Source organism: Excalfactoria chinensis, chromosome 2 (assembly GCF_039878825.1).
Source record: "Excalfactoria chinensis isolate bCotChi1 chromosome 2, bCotChi1.hap2, whole genome shotgun sequence".
Taxonomy (NCBI): domain Eukaryota; kingdom Metazoa; phylum Chordata; class Aves; order Galliformes; family Phasianidae; genus Excalfactoria; species Excalfactoria chinensis.
In genome coordinates, this window is record NC_092826.1 from 78,811,658 (window position 1) to 78,830,174 (window position 18,517).

At 42.9% G+C, this 18,517-nt stretch overlaps 1 protein-coding gene across 2 annotated transcripts; it reads left to right on the forward strand.

The window, feature by feature from the left end:
• The first annotated feature begins 4,342 nt into the window (after window positions 1-4,342).
• Window positions 4,343-17,438, forward strand: NQO2 (N-ribosyldihydronicotinamide:quinone dehydrogenase 2). 2 transcript variants are annotated; one of them, XM_072330127.1, is made up of 7 exons: window positions 4,343-4,818; window positions 6,041-6,205; window positions 8,325-8,455; window positions 10,117-10,230; window positions 12,104-12,205; window positions 13,135-13,295; window positions 14,880-17,438. In XM_072330127.1, the coding sequence occupies exons 1-7, from the start codon at window positions 4,812-4,814 to the stop codon at window positions 14,932-14,934; spliced, it is 735 nt and encodes a 244-aa protein (XP_072186228.1). In that variant the 5' UTR covers window positions 4,343-4,811; the 3' UTR covers window positions 14,935-17,438. The 2 variants fall into 2 exon arrangements, with proteins under 2 accessions (XP_072186228.1, XP_072186229.1); XM_072330128.1 differs by having other exon boundaries at window positions 13,135-17,438.
• Window positions 17,439-18,517: the final 1,079 nt, after the last annotated feature.

Below are 18,517 nucleotides of genomic sequence, written 5' to 3' on the forward strand. Positions count from 1 at the left end.
AACTTACCATAAACAGAGATTAAGTAAGTTCATTAAACAGGGCTTTTCCCACATGAGCCTGTACTGGCAGTGAGCAGTGACTACATCGTCTTTCCACATATTTTTCAGAAGGATTTGCCTTTGTATCTGAATAATGAGAATATTTGCCAAGGCAGAGACAGTACGTCTTTGTCCCATTTGTGACAGAAAGGCAACAGAGTGTGAATGCACTGCCTCTCAGTTTCTTGTAGCTGTTCATGGAAATGCAGATTAGGATGAATATTAAATAGCATCTAAGGAATTTACATACAGGCGGCTCGACTTCAGGGAAAGGCACTGGTGCAAATGAGTTGAACTAGAAGTAGCAATGCATTAGCTGTGGAACTAAAAGCAAAATCGGCCAAATTTGGGACCACCTGCTGGTTGAAGCCAGTTATAGCAGGAGTTGAACATATTATTCTGCAACATAGCTAAACTTCACTATCAGCAGATACAACAGGTGCTTTGCACGGAGATTTTGACAAATTAACAGGCAGGGAAATCACCAACCACATGAAGCTTAACAAGAGCAGGTGCCAGTTTCTGCACCTGGTATAAGGCAGCTTTGGAGATCTGTATAGACTGGGGGATGAGAAGCTGCAGAGCAGCCCCATGGGAAAGGATATGGGGGTTCTGGCTGACGACAAACTGAATCTCAGTCAGCAGTGCCCTGGCAGACCAAAGGTCCAAATGTACACTATGGTGCAAGGAAGGGACTGTCCCACTGTGCTCTGCGCTGTGCAGCTGCACCTCCAGCACCAGCTGCAGGTTTAAGTGCCATCATATCAGAAGGACATAAAACAGCAACAGGGCCTGAGGGAACATCATGAGGCTGCATCAGGGGAGGGTCAGGGACAGGCCCTGCACCATGGGGTTGTGGGCATGGAACAGGCTGCCCAGGTCAGTGGGCACAGCCCCAAGTGCTGGAGTTCAAGGAGTGTTTAAACAACACTATCAAATGTGGAAACCTGAATTTCACCCGTAACTACAGTTTGATCATAGAACAAACACTGCTGTCGTAGTAGTTGGTACAAACCAAGAATAATACAACAATAACAATAGTTTATATTCTATGCATAGGCAAACTGTTACTTAGAGACAGAGGGAGCAAGTCAACAGAATGTATAGCCATCTCCCATCTGGCTACGCTCAAGATTTCTGCCCTGTGAACTGTTCTCCTGTCTAATCTGTAATGTTTAAATCCACCTGGTCTGAACTTTCTGACTTAGAATTTTGCCAGGACAATTTTAGGTAATGATTGTGTCGTGTAAATACAGAAGACAGAGTTGGACTCACTGATCATTGTGGGCCCCTTCTAAATCAGGAGATTCTATGAGATTTATGCATCGCATAGATTAGTACCTGACTAACTGCTCCCCTAATGCCTTGACAAAGACTTGCTAGGAGAAGCTGCAGTGAAGTTTCAAATTGATAGAAGCCTTAAATATATACATTTGAAAGCACTCTAAACCATTTAAGCATTATTAAATGTTTAACCATCGCAAGTTTTAAAACCAACCCGGATGACTAATCAGAATTACTTCCCGGGATGCTGTCCTCACTGATGCTTTGTTTTTCACTTATAGATACCGGATAATTTTTAACACAAGAGGTCACCATTTCCAATTTCTGTTACTCACTCCCAGACAGGGGCTGAGAAGAAAAACAGGTCACAGTGAGAGGCTGTTAGTTACGTAGGTCTTCCTACTGCCTTCCTTCCTGTTATTCAAGCCTCTCAACTCTACTGCTTTAAGAAGAGAGATCCACATGAGGTTGACCGTCTCCTTTTCACTACCTCGCAGAACAAACACAGGGATAACAACAGTGTTACTGAGACACGTATGAAGGTACAGTGCAGAATTTCAGCATTCATGGCCTGTACAAAACCTTGCCCTCGATAAAGGCTTCCTTTCATTTTAACCCCTGATAAAAGTGCAAACCCTTGCACTAGGCACTAGAGGGCACAACAGATATCCTTTGGATACCTGTTTTAAAATCTTAATAGGCTACTGAAGAGAAAGGACAACATGCGCAATAAACTGGCATGGATTTATAGGGAGATCAGGCAAAGTACTTAACAAAGAGGTAAACCATATAGTAGTTTACCATACAAACTGCTATATGTTCAGGTCTAAGATATCTGCAAGCCAAGCAGTAGGGCAAATATCCTACATGCTTACCTTGCCCTTACTGTTTTGAAGGAAGTTACTTGTGAGCAGAGTTGAAGACAGAATACTAGGTTAGACAGGCCCTTGGTCTGAACCTCTATTGCCATTGTTATTATCTTAGGAGCTCTGTTTTGTGTTAGAGAGGAGAACAGTCTGTTCTGCCAATCAAAAGCCAGATAAGCTATAAATATACATATTTCTTATGAAGTACTACTCAGTGAATGCTCAGGGATAACTGGCAGGGACAGGAGAATACACTGTTCTTGGAGGATGCCTGAGCCACTCTAAACACTTTCCTGGGAACTAATTAACATTAAAAATGAGGGGGACGCAAAAGAGGTGGAAGGGAGACTATAAGAACCCCCAGCCTGTCCCACAGTGTTGCCTAAACAGCAAAAATAATTCCTAAAACCCCTGAACTTTCTCTTAAAAGCTCTGAAAAATGTGCTCATTGGATTTCTAAGAAATGACTGAACCAGGCTGCTGAAATCCTTACAAGATGACTCGTCCAAAGGCAAACGGGAAAACAGACTGACTTTTCCAATATTATTTTGCAGAATCATTAGAGATCAGCCTCACAGTATTGGAGAAAGACACACTTCAGTGTATCACAGAATAACTTAGGTTGGAAGGGGCCTCAAATATTCCTTTTAGTTCCAACACTCTTGCCGCAGGCAGGGTTAGCAATTACTAAATCAGGCACTAGATCAGGCTACCCAGCACCCCAGCCAACCTGATTATGAACATTTCCAGCAACAGGGCAACCACAACCTCTCTGGGCAGCCTGTTCCAGCATCTGATCATCCTCTCAATGAATAATTTCCTCCTGATATCTAGTCTAAATCTCCCCTCTTTCACTTTAAAACCATTCTTTCCTGTCCTATCACTATCTAGACACATAAAGAGTTTATTTTCCTCCCGCTTATAAATTCCCTTTAAGTTTTAGAAGGCCTCCCAGGAGTCTCCTCTTCTCCAGGCTGAACAAGCCCAGCTCCCTCAGTCTGTCTTCATAGGAGAGGTGCTCCAGCCCTCTGATCATCTTCATGGCCCTCCTCTGGACCTATTCCAAAAGCTCCCCATCTTTCCATCCATCTGATGTACTCCCTGAAGTACATGAAATAGACTCCCCTGTTAATGTGTGTTAATGTGACTTCTATGTTCATGTGAACCTTTTCAAATATCGTTGAGATTAACTACATATATTTTAACAACACATCTTGAGGAGGACAAAAATATTTTGTACTCTGAGAAAAAGAATCTGTCCTTCAGTTGTACATCTTACATTCACTGTCTGCATTACAGGAGACCTAGACAGTTGTGACTTCTGTGCCAGCTATACATAGGAATTGAACTGCTTCATGTCAGGATAAGACCAAGAACATGCCAGATCCCATCAGACTCTGTGAAAGGTCTGGACACTTTGGAAAGCTTTTTGGCTGAGCAATAGCCATTGCTCACTCTGGGTAGGCTCCTGATAGCAGTGGGTGTGGATAGGAAAGGAAGCAAGACCTCAGAGTAGGCCATGTGCCAGCAGAGTCCTGGTTGATGTTCAGTGATATTGAATAGAACAGAATCATAGAATCATTTAAGTTGAAAGGGACCCTTAAAAATCATCAAGTCCAGCTTCCCCAGCAATGAACAGGAAGGTTTGCTGATAGATCAGGTTGCTCAGAGCCCTGCCCAGCCTGTAAGTGCCCACTGCTGCAGTCTCAGTGCCCGCAGCACCTTCTCCCTGGGAAGTAATGGGAAATGCTGTGGGGCTTACATCTCCAATAACCCGGGCACAGCAGGTGAAAAATGCCAGTGGCGTGAGCTTTGCACAGAGGCTTTCTCACTGCAGAAGGACACAGGTAGCACTGGTGTTTATTGATCAGTGCTTTGTGCTCAAACACTTGGCTGTACCCTCAGACTCCCCGTTTGGAAACCCCAAAGAATCATGCTCACCCCTCTACACACGAAGGCTGGAGGAGGTGTGGGTGTTCCTATCACCAAGCTACTGTTGCCAGCAGTGAGCATCGCCCTTTATAGCAGAACATGAGTGAGCGTGTGATCCATCACATACTACACTTATAGGCATAGACACAACGGTAATGACAGCGCGCAGCACAACCAACGCCTCCAGCGGCGGCAGCAGCCACAGCCTCGGGCCGCTGCCCGCCCCGCATAGGGCCCGGCCCTCCGGAAGGCACCGGGAGGGCAGGGAGCGGCTCGGCTCGGATCCGAACCGCCTGGCAGCCAGCCTCAGTCGGCTGGGCCCCGCTGAGGGTAAAGCACAGCGGGGAGCGGTGCTGAGCCGTGAGCTCCGAGCCCGTCATCGCCGCCCCAGGGTCTACGCTGCAGCGAGACCGAGGAGCGGCGAGTGGGTCTGAAACAGGGTTTGAAAAGGCGACAAGAAGAAAGGCCGAAACGAAAGCACGATTCTCTGCCCAGCGTGGGGGGGGAGATGTAAGAAGTCCGTTCTCTCCCATCGCTCTGTCTGTCCGGCAGAGCTCACAAAAGATCGTGCTTGTGGGCCTCTCACCCTGCTCCTGCAGACAGGGATCTTCGTGTACCTCCTGGTGGTGTCTCCCACGTAAACAAACATCGTTTGAGCTTACAGGCCGCATCAGAGAACGCTAGTGGAAAATGGCAGGTAAGAACATCTACTAATACAAATGCAATTCACTTAAACCCTGGGCAGGCTGGTGTATGGAATGCCTGTAGTGCTGGCTTATGATACTAAGCCAGTGTTTTGTCACAGCACTGCAATTCCCCCAGCAGAGGATGCACTTGAAAACTCCAGTCTCTCCAAACACGGTGTCGGAGCACACTCGGCTCCCCTTCAAGGGCAATAAACCACTGGAGAAAATGAGCTCAGGAGAGACCTGCATTATGTATTGCCAGCCAGGATCTGAGAGCTGCTTGTTTTGTGTATTCAGGTTTTCGCCTATAATACCTTGAAATTCCAGGGAATAGAATCATAGATTCATTAAGGTTGAAAAAGACTGCTAAGATCACCTATTTCAACTATCAACCCACCCCCACCCTGCCTACTAACCGCAGCCCTCAGTGCCACATCCACGTGTTTCTTGAATACCTCTAGGGGCCGTGACTTCACCACCTCCCTGGGCAGCCTGTGCCACTGCCTCACTGCTCTTTCTGAAGCTACACCCCAACATATCCAACCTTGCCATTTGATTTAGCTTAAATACACTCTGTTGGCTGTTTGACACAAACCAGAAAGCTCACTGACACACTAAGAGAAATCATGTCGCTTTCTGGTGGTATCACCATGAAGACACTGAAGATAGCGGCATCTAAACATCTGATGTTGTCAGTCACACAGCACTGAAACAGAAGATGTAGAGAACCTGCAAGAAGATGCTCTGAGCTCCCAGAAGTCGTTTCTACGACAGTCTGAGACCACGTAAATTGGTGCCGCTCTGATCCCACCATGTTTGTACAATTGCTGTCGCTTGTCTAACCCCCAGCTGAAAGGGCTAAATCAACAGAAGGCCGTCTTGTTTGTTTTTCTGTTGTAGGGTGGTTTTTTGGGTGGTAGTGGAACCAGCCAAACACAAAAGCTGATTCAAGAGGACCTTGCTTGAGGAGAAGTTGAGAAGCCCTGACTTGATCCAGCATAGGGCAGTGTGACGTGCTAAAGAAATACACCCACTGTCCACTAAGTTCCACCTAGGAAAACAGCATAGCACAAAATTGCTGGAGGGGAGGCACTTACTGATTACTTCCTCATGAGTCACTCCTGTTGAGCAGGAATCAAACGCTGTTGCAATTTTCACTAGAAAATACAGCACAATAACTGCTTTGTATCTGCCTGTCTCAAAGGTGTCCTCTGCTTTTCTTTCTGCCCCCAGGGAAAAAAGTCCTGATAGTCTACGCACATCAAGAGCCCAACTCTTTTAATGGATCTTTGAAGACTGTTGCTGTGGAAGAACTGAGCAAACAGGGCTGCAGTGTCACAGTGTCTGACTTATATGCAATGCAGTTCGAGCCACGGGCAACAAGAAATGACATTGTTGGTGAGAGATTTTAACAGTAGCAATGAGACAAACTTGCATCTTGTTCATCCTGCTGCATTAACAATCTAGAACCCATGCCGTTAGGTGCACTCTGAAAAGCAGTTGCTATCATTCTGTACCTATATAACTCAACTAACAAGACTCTGCTTTTTTATTTTCTGCAAGCACTGATAAAAAAGATGCCAGTGTAAGTATCACCTGTTGTGTAATAAGTCTTAAAAATGCCCCTTCAATCAGAATGATAAATCACCCATATAGCGCAGACCTGTAAAACAGTGTTCTGCCTATAGACTGAAAGACTGTTTTCCTGGTATTTGCAACCAACTGAGGAGATGCTTTAAGAACCACATCCCCTTAACGAACAATATTACAAATGCTTTCTGCAAATTAACTCCAGGCATTTAAGCGCATGGGCTTGCGAGTCATTTTGGCACCTCACAACTATTTTATAGCATTTAGCCATAATACTTTTTCTAGTTACGTAGAACAAATCACCACCTATGAGAACTGACAATCTTTCTGTAGAACAAGAACCAAAAAGAAATATCACAGGCCTAAGGCAAGCATTAGCAAAGAAAGAAGATGCTTATTAAAGCATATGTAGTTGTACAGTTATACAAACATACAGACAACAGTTGAATAGATGTTTCATACAAAAGACTATCATAGTAGAAAGACATTTATGGTAAATGCTCATTGATGTTGACGGTTTGCAGTAAACTCCACACAGGAGCAATCTCCAGAGAAAGAGATCCTGCCTTAGTGGTGGTCAGTCCTTAAATGACATCTGGGAGAGGTGCAGCCAAGCAGCACCCTTCTGGTAGCACAGCTGAATTACCTTCACCTGTGCTCCCGCAGCTGACTCATTGCTTTGCCTCAGGTGGTCAGTCAGAGATTCAGGCTGTGAGCAATAGTTTCCTGTACACAGTGAGGCTACAAAACTTAAGCATTTCTAAAAGTCGACTCCTGGATGTGACCGTTGGCTTACAGTGAGATTAGTGAGAGACAAAAATGCATTAGCACTTGTTCAGAATTAATCTCTCATTTAAGGTCCACTTCTCTCGAGTGAGAAATGTCTTCAGATATCATTGTACAACTTACTTAGCTCAGTTTATGAGATTAATGCTTCTGCCTTCCCATATTTTTCACCAGTCCTGTTGCTAAAGACTGATGAACTGCTAATCCAGTCTGCAGGAATGGATGTGTAGTTTCATTTGGACATACCTGTGTCAGCTCACCCAGCCATGGTGGAGCCAGCAGAGCCAGTGGATGCTGGTTCCCCAGCCTCTGCTGAGTTCCCACAGAAACTGAAAAGCAGCTACGTAGTGCTTGTGACTGCAGTTTCAGTAATCCCCAATGCAGAGGCAGAGCAATTAGCAAAATTCTCTTACATCTTCTTAAACCATCCACCCACATCACCAGACTAGGTCTTCTTTTTGCACATAGCATGCTACTATAGAAAGGTGAAAGTTTCAGTACTCTGAGATCATACATTCCTCCCCAGTTTACAACCAAGTCATCATCTATCATAGAATTACCCAGGTTGGAAAAGACCTCGAAGATCATCAAGTCCAACCACAGCCTAACCATAGTACCCTAACTCTAACAACCCTCTGCTAAATCATATCCCTGAGCACCACATCCAAACGGCTCTTAAACACATCCAGGGATGGTTACTCAACCATCTCCCTGGGGAACCTATTCCAGTGTTTAACTACCCTTTCTGTAAAGAAGTGTTTCCTAACGTCCAACTTAAACTTACCTTGTTGCAACTTGAGGCCATTTCCCCTCGCCCTGGCACCTGTCACCAGTGAGAAGAGACTTGCCCTGCTCTCACTGTAAGCACCCTTCAGATACTGGAAGAGAGCAATAAGGTCTCCCCTCAGCCTCCTTTTCCCCAGACTAAACAGCCCCAGCTCCCTCAGCCTCTCCTCATAGGGCTGATTTTCCAGCCCTTCAGCTATCAGCTGTGATGATACTGAATATCCATGAAAAAATGTGAGAAAAAAAAGGGTAAGCAAGTAACTCAGTTTAGAACTGTAGATCACAACACATATTTAATTATTTGACTACAGTGCTGTGGACGGAGTAAGCAGTGACTGTGCCCTTCTCTCCACAGGTTGCTTGCACAACTCAGACAACTTCAGTTATGCAGTGGAGGCAGCAGAAGCTTACAAGAGAGGATGTTTGTCCAACGATTTGATTGAAGAGCAAAAGAAGGTGCAGGAAGCAGACCTGCTGATTTTTCAGGTTGCTACTTTAAATTGTATTAAAATACTTCAAGTGGTAAAGTACAGGGATGAACAACCTAAAAGGAGTAGTAAGCAAAAAGATTACAGATTTCATTAAGAACGTTAACTCTAGCCAGAATGAAAACAGGCAGCAGTTCAGCCATCAACATAAAATGGTTTGTACCCAGCGTAGCAATTTCAAGGTGTCAGGTTTTCCTGATATGGTGTGTATTTTGGAAAACATCAAAGATACCAGATCAAGTGTATTCTTTGTGCTGGCACAGTATGAATTTTTCACCAAATTAAGGCTCCACACTGACGTTTTTAGCAAATAGGAAGGCATCTCAAAGCAGATCTTTAAAGCATCCAAGTAAAATTCACACCTGCATTTCACTTAGAAACCAATATTCAAAGTACAATTAGACTGCTTTTGGGAAGACTGCTTCTTATGCCACCTGCACTCTAAAACAATTGCATGGGTCCACTGTGAAGTATCGAGTGCAAACTAATGCTGTAATTCTCAATAAGAGAACCATGCCATAGTATCATGCAACCTGATACTACACTCATGCCTTGGAGAACAAGCCAAACACAGATTTATGCACAGGAATGTAAAGGCTTAAGTGCAAGAAAGCAGTTTCAAGTTTGGGAAACTGTAACAGACACCAAACCATCAGCTGTATGGATAAACGCTTCATCTCTAAATAATGGCACAGGAACAAGCACAGATCAGGAGTACAATTATCAGAGCAGTTATAACAGCAGATCCAGAAACTTGCTGCAACAAGGCCAAATGTAATGTCTGTATTCACAAAGATGTACCTGGCCATGGTTATCAGGCAGCAGGAAGCCGGGCATTGCTTCTTTTATGGGCAAGGAGTTTGGGGCAGCCAGCAGGCTTGGGGAGTTCTGACTTCCCCAACCATACTGCCCTCTTTTATTGCTGAGTTAAACAAGCAATGTCTGAACTTGCTAGCTGAGTTTTACAACTCATCTCTGCTCTCTTCTTCAGGAGTCCTATCTTTGGCGTGCAAAAGGCCCAGAAATATCACTAGCCCCACAACATGGAAATAGTGTTACCTATGGGAAACAGATGCCTGGGTGCAGAGTAGCTCCTAAATGAAACAGTGGCATCAGCAGTGTAGAGAGTGAAACGTGTCACATACTTGTGCAAATACAGTCAATAGCAAGGATAAAGTACACAATGTACTGGCCTCCAGAGTGCTGATATCCAGGAAAATATTCTGGCCAAATTCATAATCAAACTGTTGGCCTAGGCACAGCTTGCATGTATTCCGCTGTCCTGCTCCTGGTGAAATTTAGGATATGACTGTATCTTGAGCGAGTATTTCAGTGCATGTTTTCATCATTTTCAAAATACTGTTTCTCAGATAAGTATCATAAAACATCCCCTGAAGGACGAGATTGCTTTCTACTTTCTGTCTGTAAAATACCAGAAGGAGTTGAGTACATTTTGGTGCAAAAAAAAAAAAAAAATTAAATTAAATTAAATTAATATAATATAAGGAAAGGGTAATTGCATAATTACTCCCTCTCCTTCTTGGAAAAAGATATGTACAAGACCCGAACAGATTAGGAAAACAGGAGATTACCTAAAGACCAGGCCTAAGGATGCCTTAGGCTCTCTGTACTAACAGGGTCATTCCTTTTTTTGCCTAGTTTCCCTTGTACTGGTTCAGCATGCCAGCAATCATGAAGGGCTGGATGGACAGAGTCTTGGTCCAAGGATTCGCTCACGATTTTCCAGAGTGTTACGATACTGGTTTGCTCAAGGTATGTTTCTGAGACTGTTTTATTAAGTTGAAGATCTTTGCAGCGCAGTTTAGGTAATGGTCTTTCTTTTCATAGAATCATAGCACCATAGCATGGCTTGGGTTGGAAGCGATCTTTTCCATTATATTTGCATAAAGCTTTCACTTTCAGCTGTCCTCCATTCTTTGGAGGAATTACTTGTTTTTGAAAGCATCTGGCTCATTCAGGCCTTCAGCATTGCAGTTACAAGAGCTGCTCCAAAAGTAATGCCTAATTTATTATGTTGGCACTTGATGTCAGAGGCAGATGGTGGTATGGCAGTAGAGGTTGAACCATCCCTCCAGTATTCTGTCACATGTTGTTGCTGTGTGACAGATGGAAGCAGAGGAGTGGTCTGACCAAATGACATCTGACGTGGAATTGAGTATGAAACAAAGGTATGAATGGAATTGAGTATGAAACAAACTGAATTCATCCATGCAGAAAGCATGCCATTCACTGACATTCATCAATGCTTGCTGGACATTTCTGGAGTCCAAACAGGGACTGTGAGCACAGTGAGGTGGTGAGCGGTACGTTTCAGCAGTGGCAACAGTGAGAATGTCACCTCCACTGGTGCAGATTTTTATGAGCAAGGCATGCAGGCTGCTGTTCATCACTGGTGAAAATGCATAGCTAATGGTAGTGACTATGTTGAAAAGTAGTGTTTTGTAGCTGAGAATTTTCTCTATAAAGCATTATATGCTTTTTGTATCTGTTGTGGTTTCCCTGGAAATAAATAGAATGCATTACTTTTGGAGCAGCCTTAATACATAAGTTCAGGTCTTTGACACACTGAGGTATTTATCAATCCAAAGGTATCTTGAATAGCACTCAATAGTTGCTTGGTAAGTGCAAGGAGTTACAAAAACTGCTTACTAGTCCATTACTGGGCCTCATTCCCTCATCTTCCTCCAGAATGTAATCCAGACATCAATCCTCTGCAATACATTGCAAAAGGTAAAAAATAATAATAATAAAATGAATCATTTCATAGTCAAGGGGGGAAGATGTGAGTGCCATGCTTCCAAATTCCATCTGTTGCAGTTGTTTTTCAGCATCACTTAGAGATATTCTTACCAGTTCAGACTAGTGGGGCTATAGCAGGTCAATGTCTTTATACTTCCAAGCACCCCTTCTGTGCGCTGTAATCTATGTCATTTCTGATTTTCACTATTCCAAATATTTCAGTTGGTTTAAATTTCAGAAATAGGTGCCCAACTGAGATGAATAAGAGTAAACTGTAATCATCATAGCTGCAAGCTGATTACAAGCAAGGAAGCTGAGATACTGCACTGAGTCATTCCAGGAAAAAAGTGATTTTAATTACTAAGACAGAGAACATGTGCTGAGTACAAGCCTGTGGCCAATACCACAGTTACTGAATCAGAAGAAACATGGGGGTTGTAGAAAACCTGAGGAATAGTTTGAAAACCAGTTATAGCTTGGAAAGTGACAAGCAAGTCCAAGTCTGAATGAGGACTGTAGCATTCAATTTCTGCATTCGTGAGAGAGGGGAGTAAAGGTATCCTCAGTAACAGATTGCTTTCCCATCACAGTTTTCCCAAAATTGAATCAGAGAAAGCAAGGGTCAGCCCTGTTTCATAAATGGGTGTCAGTATACGTAATCCCTTTTCATTATGATGTGTGCCTAAAAGCCTGATGCACAGACCGTTGTCTAGCTGCTCATGTTCAGCCTATGACTCAGAGCTGCTGCTACACCTGAGATCCAGGAAACAGGACACCCCTAGAAGTTGATTATGTCCAGGTTTTCCTGAATCTCTCTTAAACTTTTCAACAACGCTCCTTTAAACATGTCTGACTTAAGCAGTGTTGTTTTGTTTTTTAATTCTAGAACAAGTTAGCTATGTTTTCTTTCACCACTGGGGGAACTGAAGAGATGTATATGAAAGGAAGTATGAGTGGTGATATCCGCTATATCCTGTGGCCCATGCAGGTATAAGAAATGAAATCTATTGTTGCTGTTACTCATTGGCCTTAATTTTTATTATTCTTTATTATATCTTATTATCTCTACGTCTCTTCTATTATCTTTTTTTTTTTTCAATTGTATTGATGTTAGTTTTACACAAGATATATTTATTGTATATTATAATAAGAAATAACTAGTTTGTTAATTCCAATCATCTACAAGCCAGGCCCTATAATCATGCAACTGCTTTGAAAGTCCACAGAGTTTTAAAGTTGCTTTGTACCTTCTCCTCTGAAGAAAACTTACAATGTCTGCTTCTCCAGTACGATAGAATTTCCATTAGCTCTAGCATGCAGTTTCTTGTTCCCATGCCTACCTGAGTCACATAGGATGGGGGACACATTATTCTGGCATATCTTTTCTTATTGCTGCTCTTTTGTCAGAGGTAGAAAAAGTTTCCTGAGTAATTTAGGTGATAAGGCAAATCGGGCCAGCTACTTCTTGATATAACACAATCAGTATGTATGAATTTATCTAGAAATTCTTTGGTCTAACCATTTTGAATACTGTCTGTGTGCCCTTGTGAGGCTACCTAGCTGTGTATCTTGCAAATCAGCATAATAAAGAATGTTAAATGCAGCTGTGAATTCAGACACGCAAAGAGAAATGGCAAGTTGAGCTGACAAATACCACAGACCAGGATCAATGAAACTGACCTTATTCAGTGCACTGTATGCTATTCTGCTTCATGTCTGCCCTTCAGCACCAACTGCCAAAGTAAATACCAGATGCCCTCAATTAATTTCCCTTCCCTTGATAAAGACACTGGTTTAGAAAACCTGTCTCCCATAGGGTCACAGAAGCAGTTTTAGACTTGAATATACCACGTGCTTGAATTGAAAGTGAAAAGCTAACTATGTGCTAACATGTTTCTTTCTTTCCTTTGGTTTTAGCATGGCATCATGCACTTTTGCGGTGTGAAAGTCCTTAAGCCTCATATCTGCTTTGCTCCAGAATATGTCTCTGAGGAGAAAAGGAAGGAGATGCTTATTGCCTGGGCACAGCGACTGAGGACTCTTTGGAAGGAAGAACCCATAAACTGCTCTCCTGAGTGGTATTTTAAGTAATATTCAAATGCAAGATCATAGATGCTTTTTTTACATCGTTTTTGGTGCTTTATCTCAATATCAGAATGATAGCTTCAGAATTTGTATGTATTATAGGTATCTTCAAGACTACAACTGGCAGCTTTGCTGGCAGTAAAGCATTTGTCTTTATTGATTTCTGAGGAATTCTCTTCAATGGTGGATGCACAACTCTTTGTGAAGAACTGGACGAAGGGAAGGCGACCGATGTCATTTACCTGGACCTGAGCAAGGCCTTTGACATGGTCCCCCATCACATCCTCATCTCCAAATTGGAGGGAAGTGGATTTGATGGGTGGACAACTAGATGGATAAGCAATTGGTTGAAAGGCCGCAGACAGAGGGTGGTGGTCAATGGCTCTATGTCCAGGTGGAGGCCGGTAACGAGCGGTGTCCCTCAAGGGTCTGTCTTGGGACCGGTGCTCTTTAACATCTTTATTAATGACATCGATGAGGGAATGGAGTGCACCCTCAGCAAGTTTGCTGATGACACTAAGCTGAGTGGTGCAGTCGATACGGTGGAGGGAACGGATGCCATTCAGAGGGACCTTGACAGGCTGGAAAGCTGGGCTCGGGTGAACCTAATGAGGTTCAACACGGCAAAGTGCAAGGTTTTGCACTTGGGCCGGAAGAACCCCAGGCACTTGTACAGGCTGGAATGAGTTGTCCTCGAGAGCAGCTCGGCAGAGAAAGACCTAGGGGTCCTGATAGATGAGAAACTTAACATGAGCCAGCAGTGCGCTCTGGCAGCCCGGAAGGCAAATGGGATCCTGGGCTCCATCAGGAGAGGGGTGGTCAGCAGGGATAGGGAGGTGATTGTCCCTCTCTATTCTGCTCTTGTGAGGCCCCATCTGGAGTACTGTGTCCAGGTGTGGAGCCCTCAGTACAAAAAAGATATGGAGATTTTGGAAAGGGTCCAGAGGAGGGCCACGAAAATGATCAGGGGGCTGGAGCACCTCCCCTATGAGGACAGGCTGAGGGAGTTGGGTTTTTTCAGCCTGGAGAAGAGAAGGTTGCGGGGTGACATCATTGCAGCCTTTCAATACCTGAAGGGAACTTACTCCCAGGAGGGGAGCAAACTCTTCGAAAGGGCTGATAATAGCAGGACTAGGGGAAATGGTTTTAAGTTAAAAGAGGGAAGATTTAGGTTGGATGTTAGGGGGAAGTTCTTTACTAGGAGAGTGGTTAGGTCCTGGAACAGGCTGCCCAGGGAGGCTGTGGATGCCCCGTCCTTGGAGGTGTTCAAGACCAGGTTGGACAGGGCTCTGGGCAACCTGATCTAGTAAAGGCGTATGTTTGGTGGCCCTGCTAGGCAGGGGGGTTGGAACTACATGATCCTTGAGGTCCCTTCCAACCCGGGTCATTCTGTGATTCTGTGATCTGTGAACTGTCCTCACCCATATAAACAGTGACATTCTGCCTTCACGTGGTTAGTAACACAAGAGTTATTTAATTGCAAATTATACCATTAGCGCTTATGAAACAGTAAATTACATTGCCAATTTTATTTCAACACTCTTCTTACCAACTGCCTTTTCCTATTTATTGACCAGGAAATACACTGCCTATACTCAACCTCACTGTGGCCAAACCTGTTTTACTAAATGAAAGATTTACACTTGTGCCTTTGAACTATGAAGCTCAACTGCGGATAATATAAAAGGATGTACAGTTGCATGGTGATTCAGAGCCCTTAAGTTATACAAGCAAGAGACAGTTTTGCCTTGGTACATTATCTTTTGTGCATGAAGGGGAATGGGAATAAAAAGGAAAATGTCATGTGCAGAAAGCACATTTTTGTCCAAAGGACACAAGGAAAATAACTTGAAGTTACCTAAAGAGGGATTGAAGAACAAGTGAAACCCTCTCCACAGGAAAATAAGTGTCTTACCATGGAAGACTCACTGATTTGGAGGAGAGTAATTCTTTGGAAGACATAGAGTATTATCCATATTCCACAGAGTATCTTCAGATGTGTGGAACCTAATTTTACAATTTCCTGGATTTTATAATTATGGTGCTTACCTTGCCAGAAGATGGATGAGTATCCGGTACCAAGAAAAGATCTCAACTGACATGGAAATTCTACCATTCTGTATAGCTAACCATGACTATTGTATCTGGTTCTTCAGCTGACGACCGATCTTGTGAAATCATGTGCATACAGAACATCTGAAAAGAATCATAGAACAGAATCATAGGATCACCAAGGTTAGAAAAGACCTCTGAGATCATCCAGTCCACCTACCACCAAAATTTCCCCACTAAACCATATCCCTTAGTACAACATCGAAATGTTTCTTGAACACCGTAAGGACTTTCTCAAGAAGGAAATTTCATGTCACTGTCTGGCTGATAAGGCTTTACAACATGCATAAAAATTCTAAAAAATCCCAATTACAATTTCCTGCCCAGCACAGAACCCCACTGCAAAGCCCAGTCAGGACAAAACATTTGCTCAGTAAAGGATTCCCCTTCTCTTTTCACTGTGTCGAGTGATCTGACCAGTTAACACAGCAGAAGAAAATTATTTTCTAAAAATTGGGAAAGAATAAGACATTATTCAGGGTCAGTGGAACACTTACTGTTATCTCCTAAGGACAACAAGTGAAACCGTATCAGAATTTCCCAGCACATCCTGTGTGTGTTATTTCCTGCAGAGGAGTTAATACCAGAGGCATGTGCAAAGATGGAACTGAGGTGTTACATAGCACAATAGGAGGTGTCTCCATCAAAGCAATCAAGACCAGAATATAATAGCTTTTAAAATGATTATTCTAACAACAAAGCCTAATTTCAAATTTGGAAATTATTGCTTCCTAAGTCCTTCCATCATTAAACCCATGAAGGGACAAAAAGATTTCTGAGAAAATAAGAATCAACTCAAAACTCCAAGATTATCATGGATGATAAGGATGCGAAGGGACACGGTCAGGTTGACAGTTGGATGTGACTATCTTGAAGGTCTTTTCCAATCTATATGATTGTAAATGCAAATATTAAAGTAGTACAGAAGATTAATCATCCTTAACTTTACTATGTCCAGTTACCAGAGAATTCAAGAAAGGAAGTGGATATGAAAGCAGAAGTTGAAACTGTCAAACAAAAAGTTACTTTGCTGAATCAACTACGATGCTTAGTAGGTTTAAATGTTAGGTGAAGAGTATAATTAATATACATATTATTCTATATGTATATTTGTATGTACATATTATATACACATACATTATGTGCATCTATTATACAATATATGATAATTACTCGAATATGATTAAGATACACTTCTGGATACTACTTGCTGTGTGTGTGTCAGCTCGTTTACATCATGATAATAAATGCCAGTATTAGCCCGGTTAGGCATAAAGTAAGGAGCAGCAGTGTTAGGTTAAAACAAGGATTCTCTAACTCCAAAGCTTTTCTACACAGTGGTTATAAGCCAGGAAGAGCAAACACTTCCCCTGAATGCTGTCCCAACCTCTGACTACATTTAGTTTGGGGGATTTCCTGGGCTGTGTTTGTTTTCTCCACATTTACCAGCTGCAGTAGATCTCTCCTCTGTATTTTGTTTAGTCCTCTCATGGATTTATGTCCATTTTAAGCAGTCAGTGCTCTTTGGCAGTGTCCATCTGGTCAACTTTTTCCTTGCACATGGCACTGGGGCTGGAGAAACCCAGAGGGGGAGAAGCACCTGGTTCCAAGAGTTTCATTTGTTTACTCCCAGTCAAGCAGTAAATGATTGATTTCATCCATTCATCCACACGACAGAGTTATGTAGACACACATCACTTGCTCTCCTAAATAGTTTATTTCTTATGAAGTCTGAACCTGTAATAAAAAGTATGAGGCCGGAGTGCTCCAAAGTGCTTTTATGTGTATGTATATACACAGACGCACACACACACATATACTTTTGTATGGATAACTACGCACAGAAATATTCTTTGTATGTTTATCCACACACAAAAAAAAAAAGGTACACATACATGCACACAAATAAATTAGCTATTATTTGTGTCTGAAGTTCTCTATATGCAAAAATCCACTGCTATAATAGAAGGATACTAAGGAGCTGTGGGAGGATGGCGAGTCAAAGGAGCATGATCAAGGTGATTGAGACAGACTGCCTTGTCCTTAACTGCCCAGCTTAAGAATATTTTTGGCCAGTTTAATAAATAGACGATGCATAACCAGCCTGGAGTAACTTCTTGGTTTTTGTTTTAAATGAATAAGGAGCTCTACTCGCATCCTGTTACACTGTGAAGGAAGCTCTACCCGTACTTCCCATAAGGTTCTTTTAAAAACAACTTTTTTCCTGCCTAGAAACTTGTTGCACACGTACTGTGGAGGTTGGAAGCTCCATCTTTACAGTCAAAACGAGACACAGGAACAGCTGAATCACGGCTGTCTACTGAACTCACACCAATTATGCCAATTCTATTATTTATTTGAAGTAATCAAATACAATTCAATTAATGTTGCTTCTTATAAAGTTCATAGGCTTATAAAGAAAAACATCTGAACAGTAAAAGATGTTTTAATTGTGTCATTTGGGATGTTATTCTGCTCAATTAAGCCTAGAAAGTTGGTAAGCTAGTAGGCTTGCCACGTCAGAACTAAACTGCAGTTAAGGAGCACACCCTTAAATGCGTAGTAGGAAGTTTTATTATCTGTAGCTCCAAATCAGAGCAGCAACTACTGATGTACTCAAGCTGAAATCAGTAGTCCTTATGCAAGACGGAGAGCATATGACTCAGTGAATCTCATCATCAGCCTGTTTAACTCATGCTCTATGCTGGACTCCCTTTTGTATGGGTAGCGCTCAGTTTCTTTCAAGAGAGGAGGCTTCAGCCTGTACAGATTTTCCTAAAGCTGCTACCTGCTGCATGACTTGGCCTTGCTTCCTTCTAGTAAGGGCAGAGAGCTCTGCAGCCCCTGCACAGGAGAAACAATTGCTAGTGACATGCTCTCAGCCCGCTTGCTGGCTAGGGGCAAAGAAAAGACCAGAACATTCACATATAGCACAGATCTTCAAAGCTTGTTTCTTAAGTATGTTTGGATACAACTGCGGGAGCTGAGCACACTGCAGATTCTCACAGAGGCAGCACACATCTTCCATTGTCTAGCACTTCCAGATGGAACCTTCAGCTTCTCAGAGGACAGCACAATGAGTCTACAACCTCAGAAGGAACAA

Coding starts and splice junctions, on each gene's coding strand:
- NQO2 (XM_072330127.1), top strand. Junction 6,206..8,324: donor AACAAGAAATGACATTGTTG/GTGAGAGATTTT, acceptor TTCTCTCCACAG/GTTGCTTGCACAACTCAGAC. Junction 8,456..10,116: donor CAGACCTGCTGATTTTTCAG/GTTGCTACTTTA, acceptor TTTTTTGCCTAG/TTTCCCTTGTACTGGTTCAG.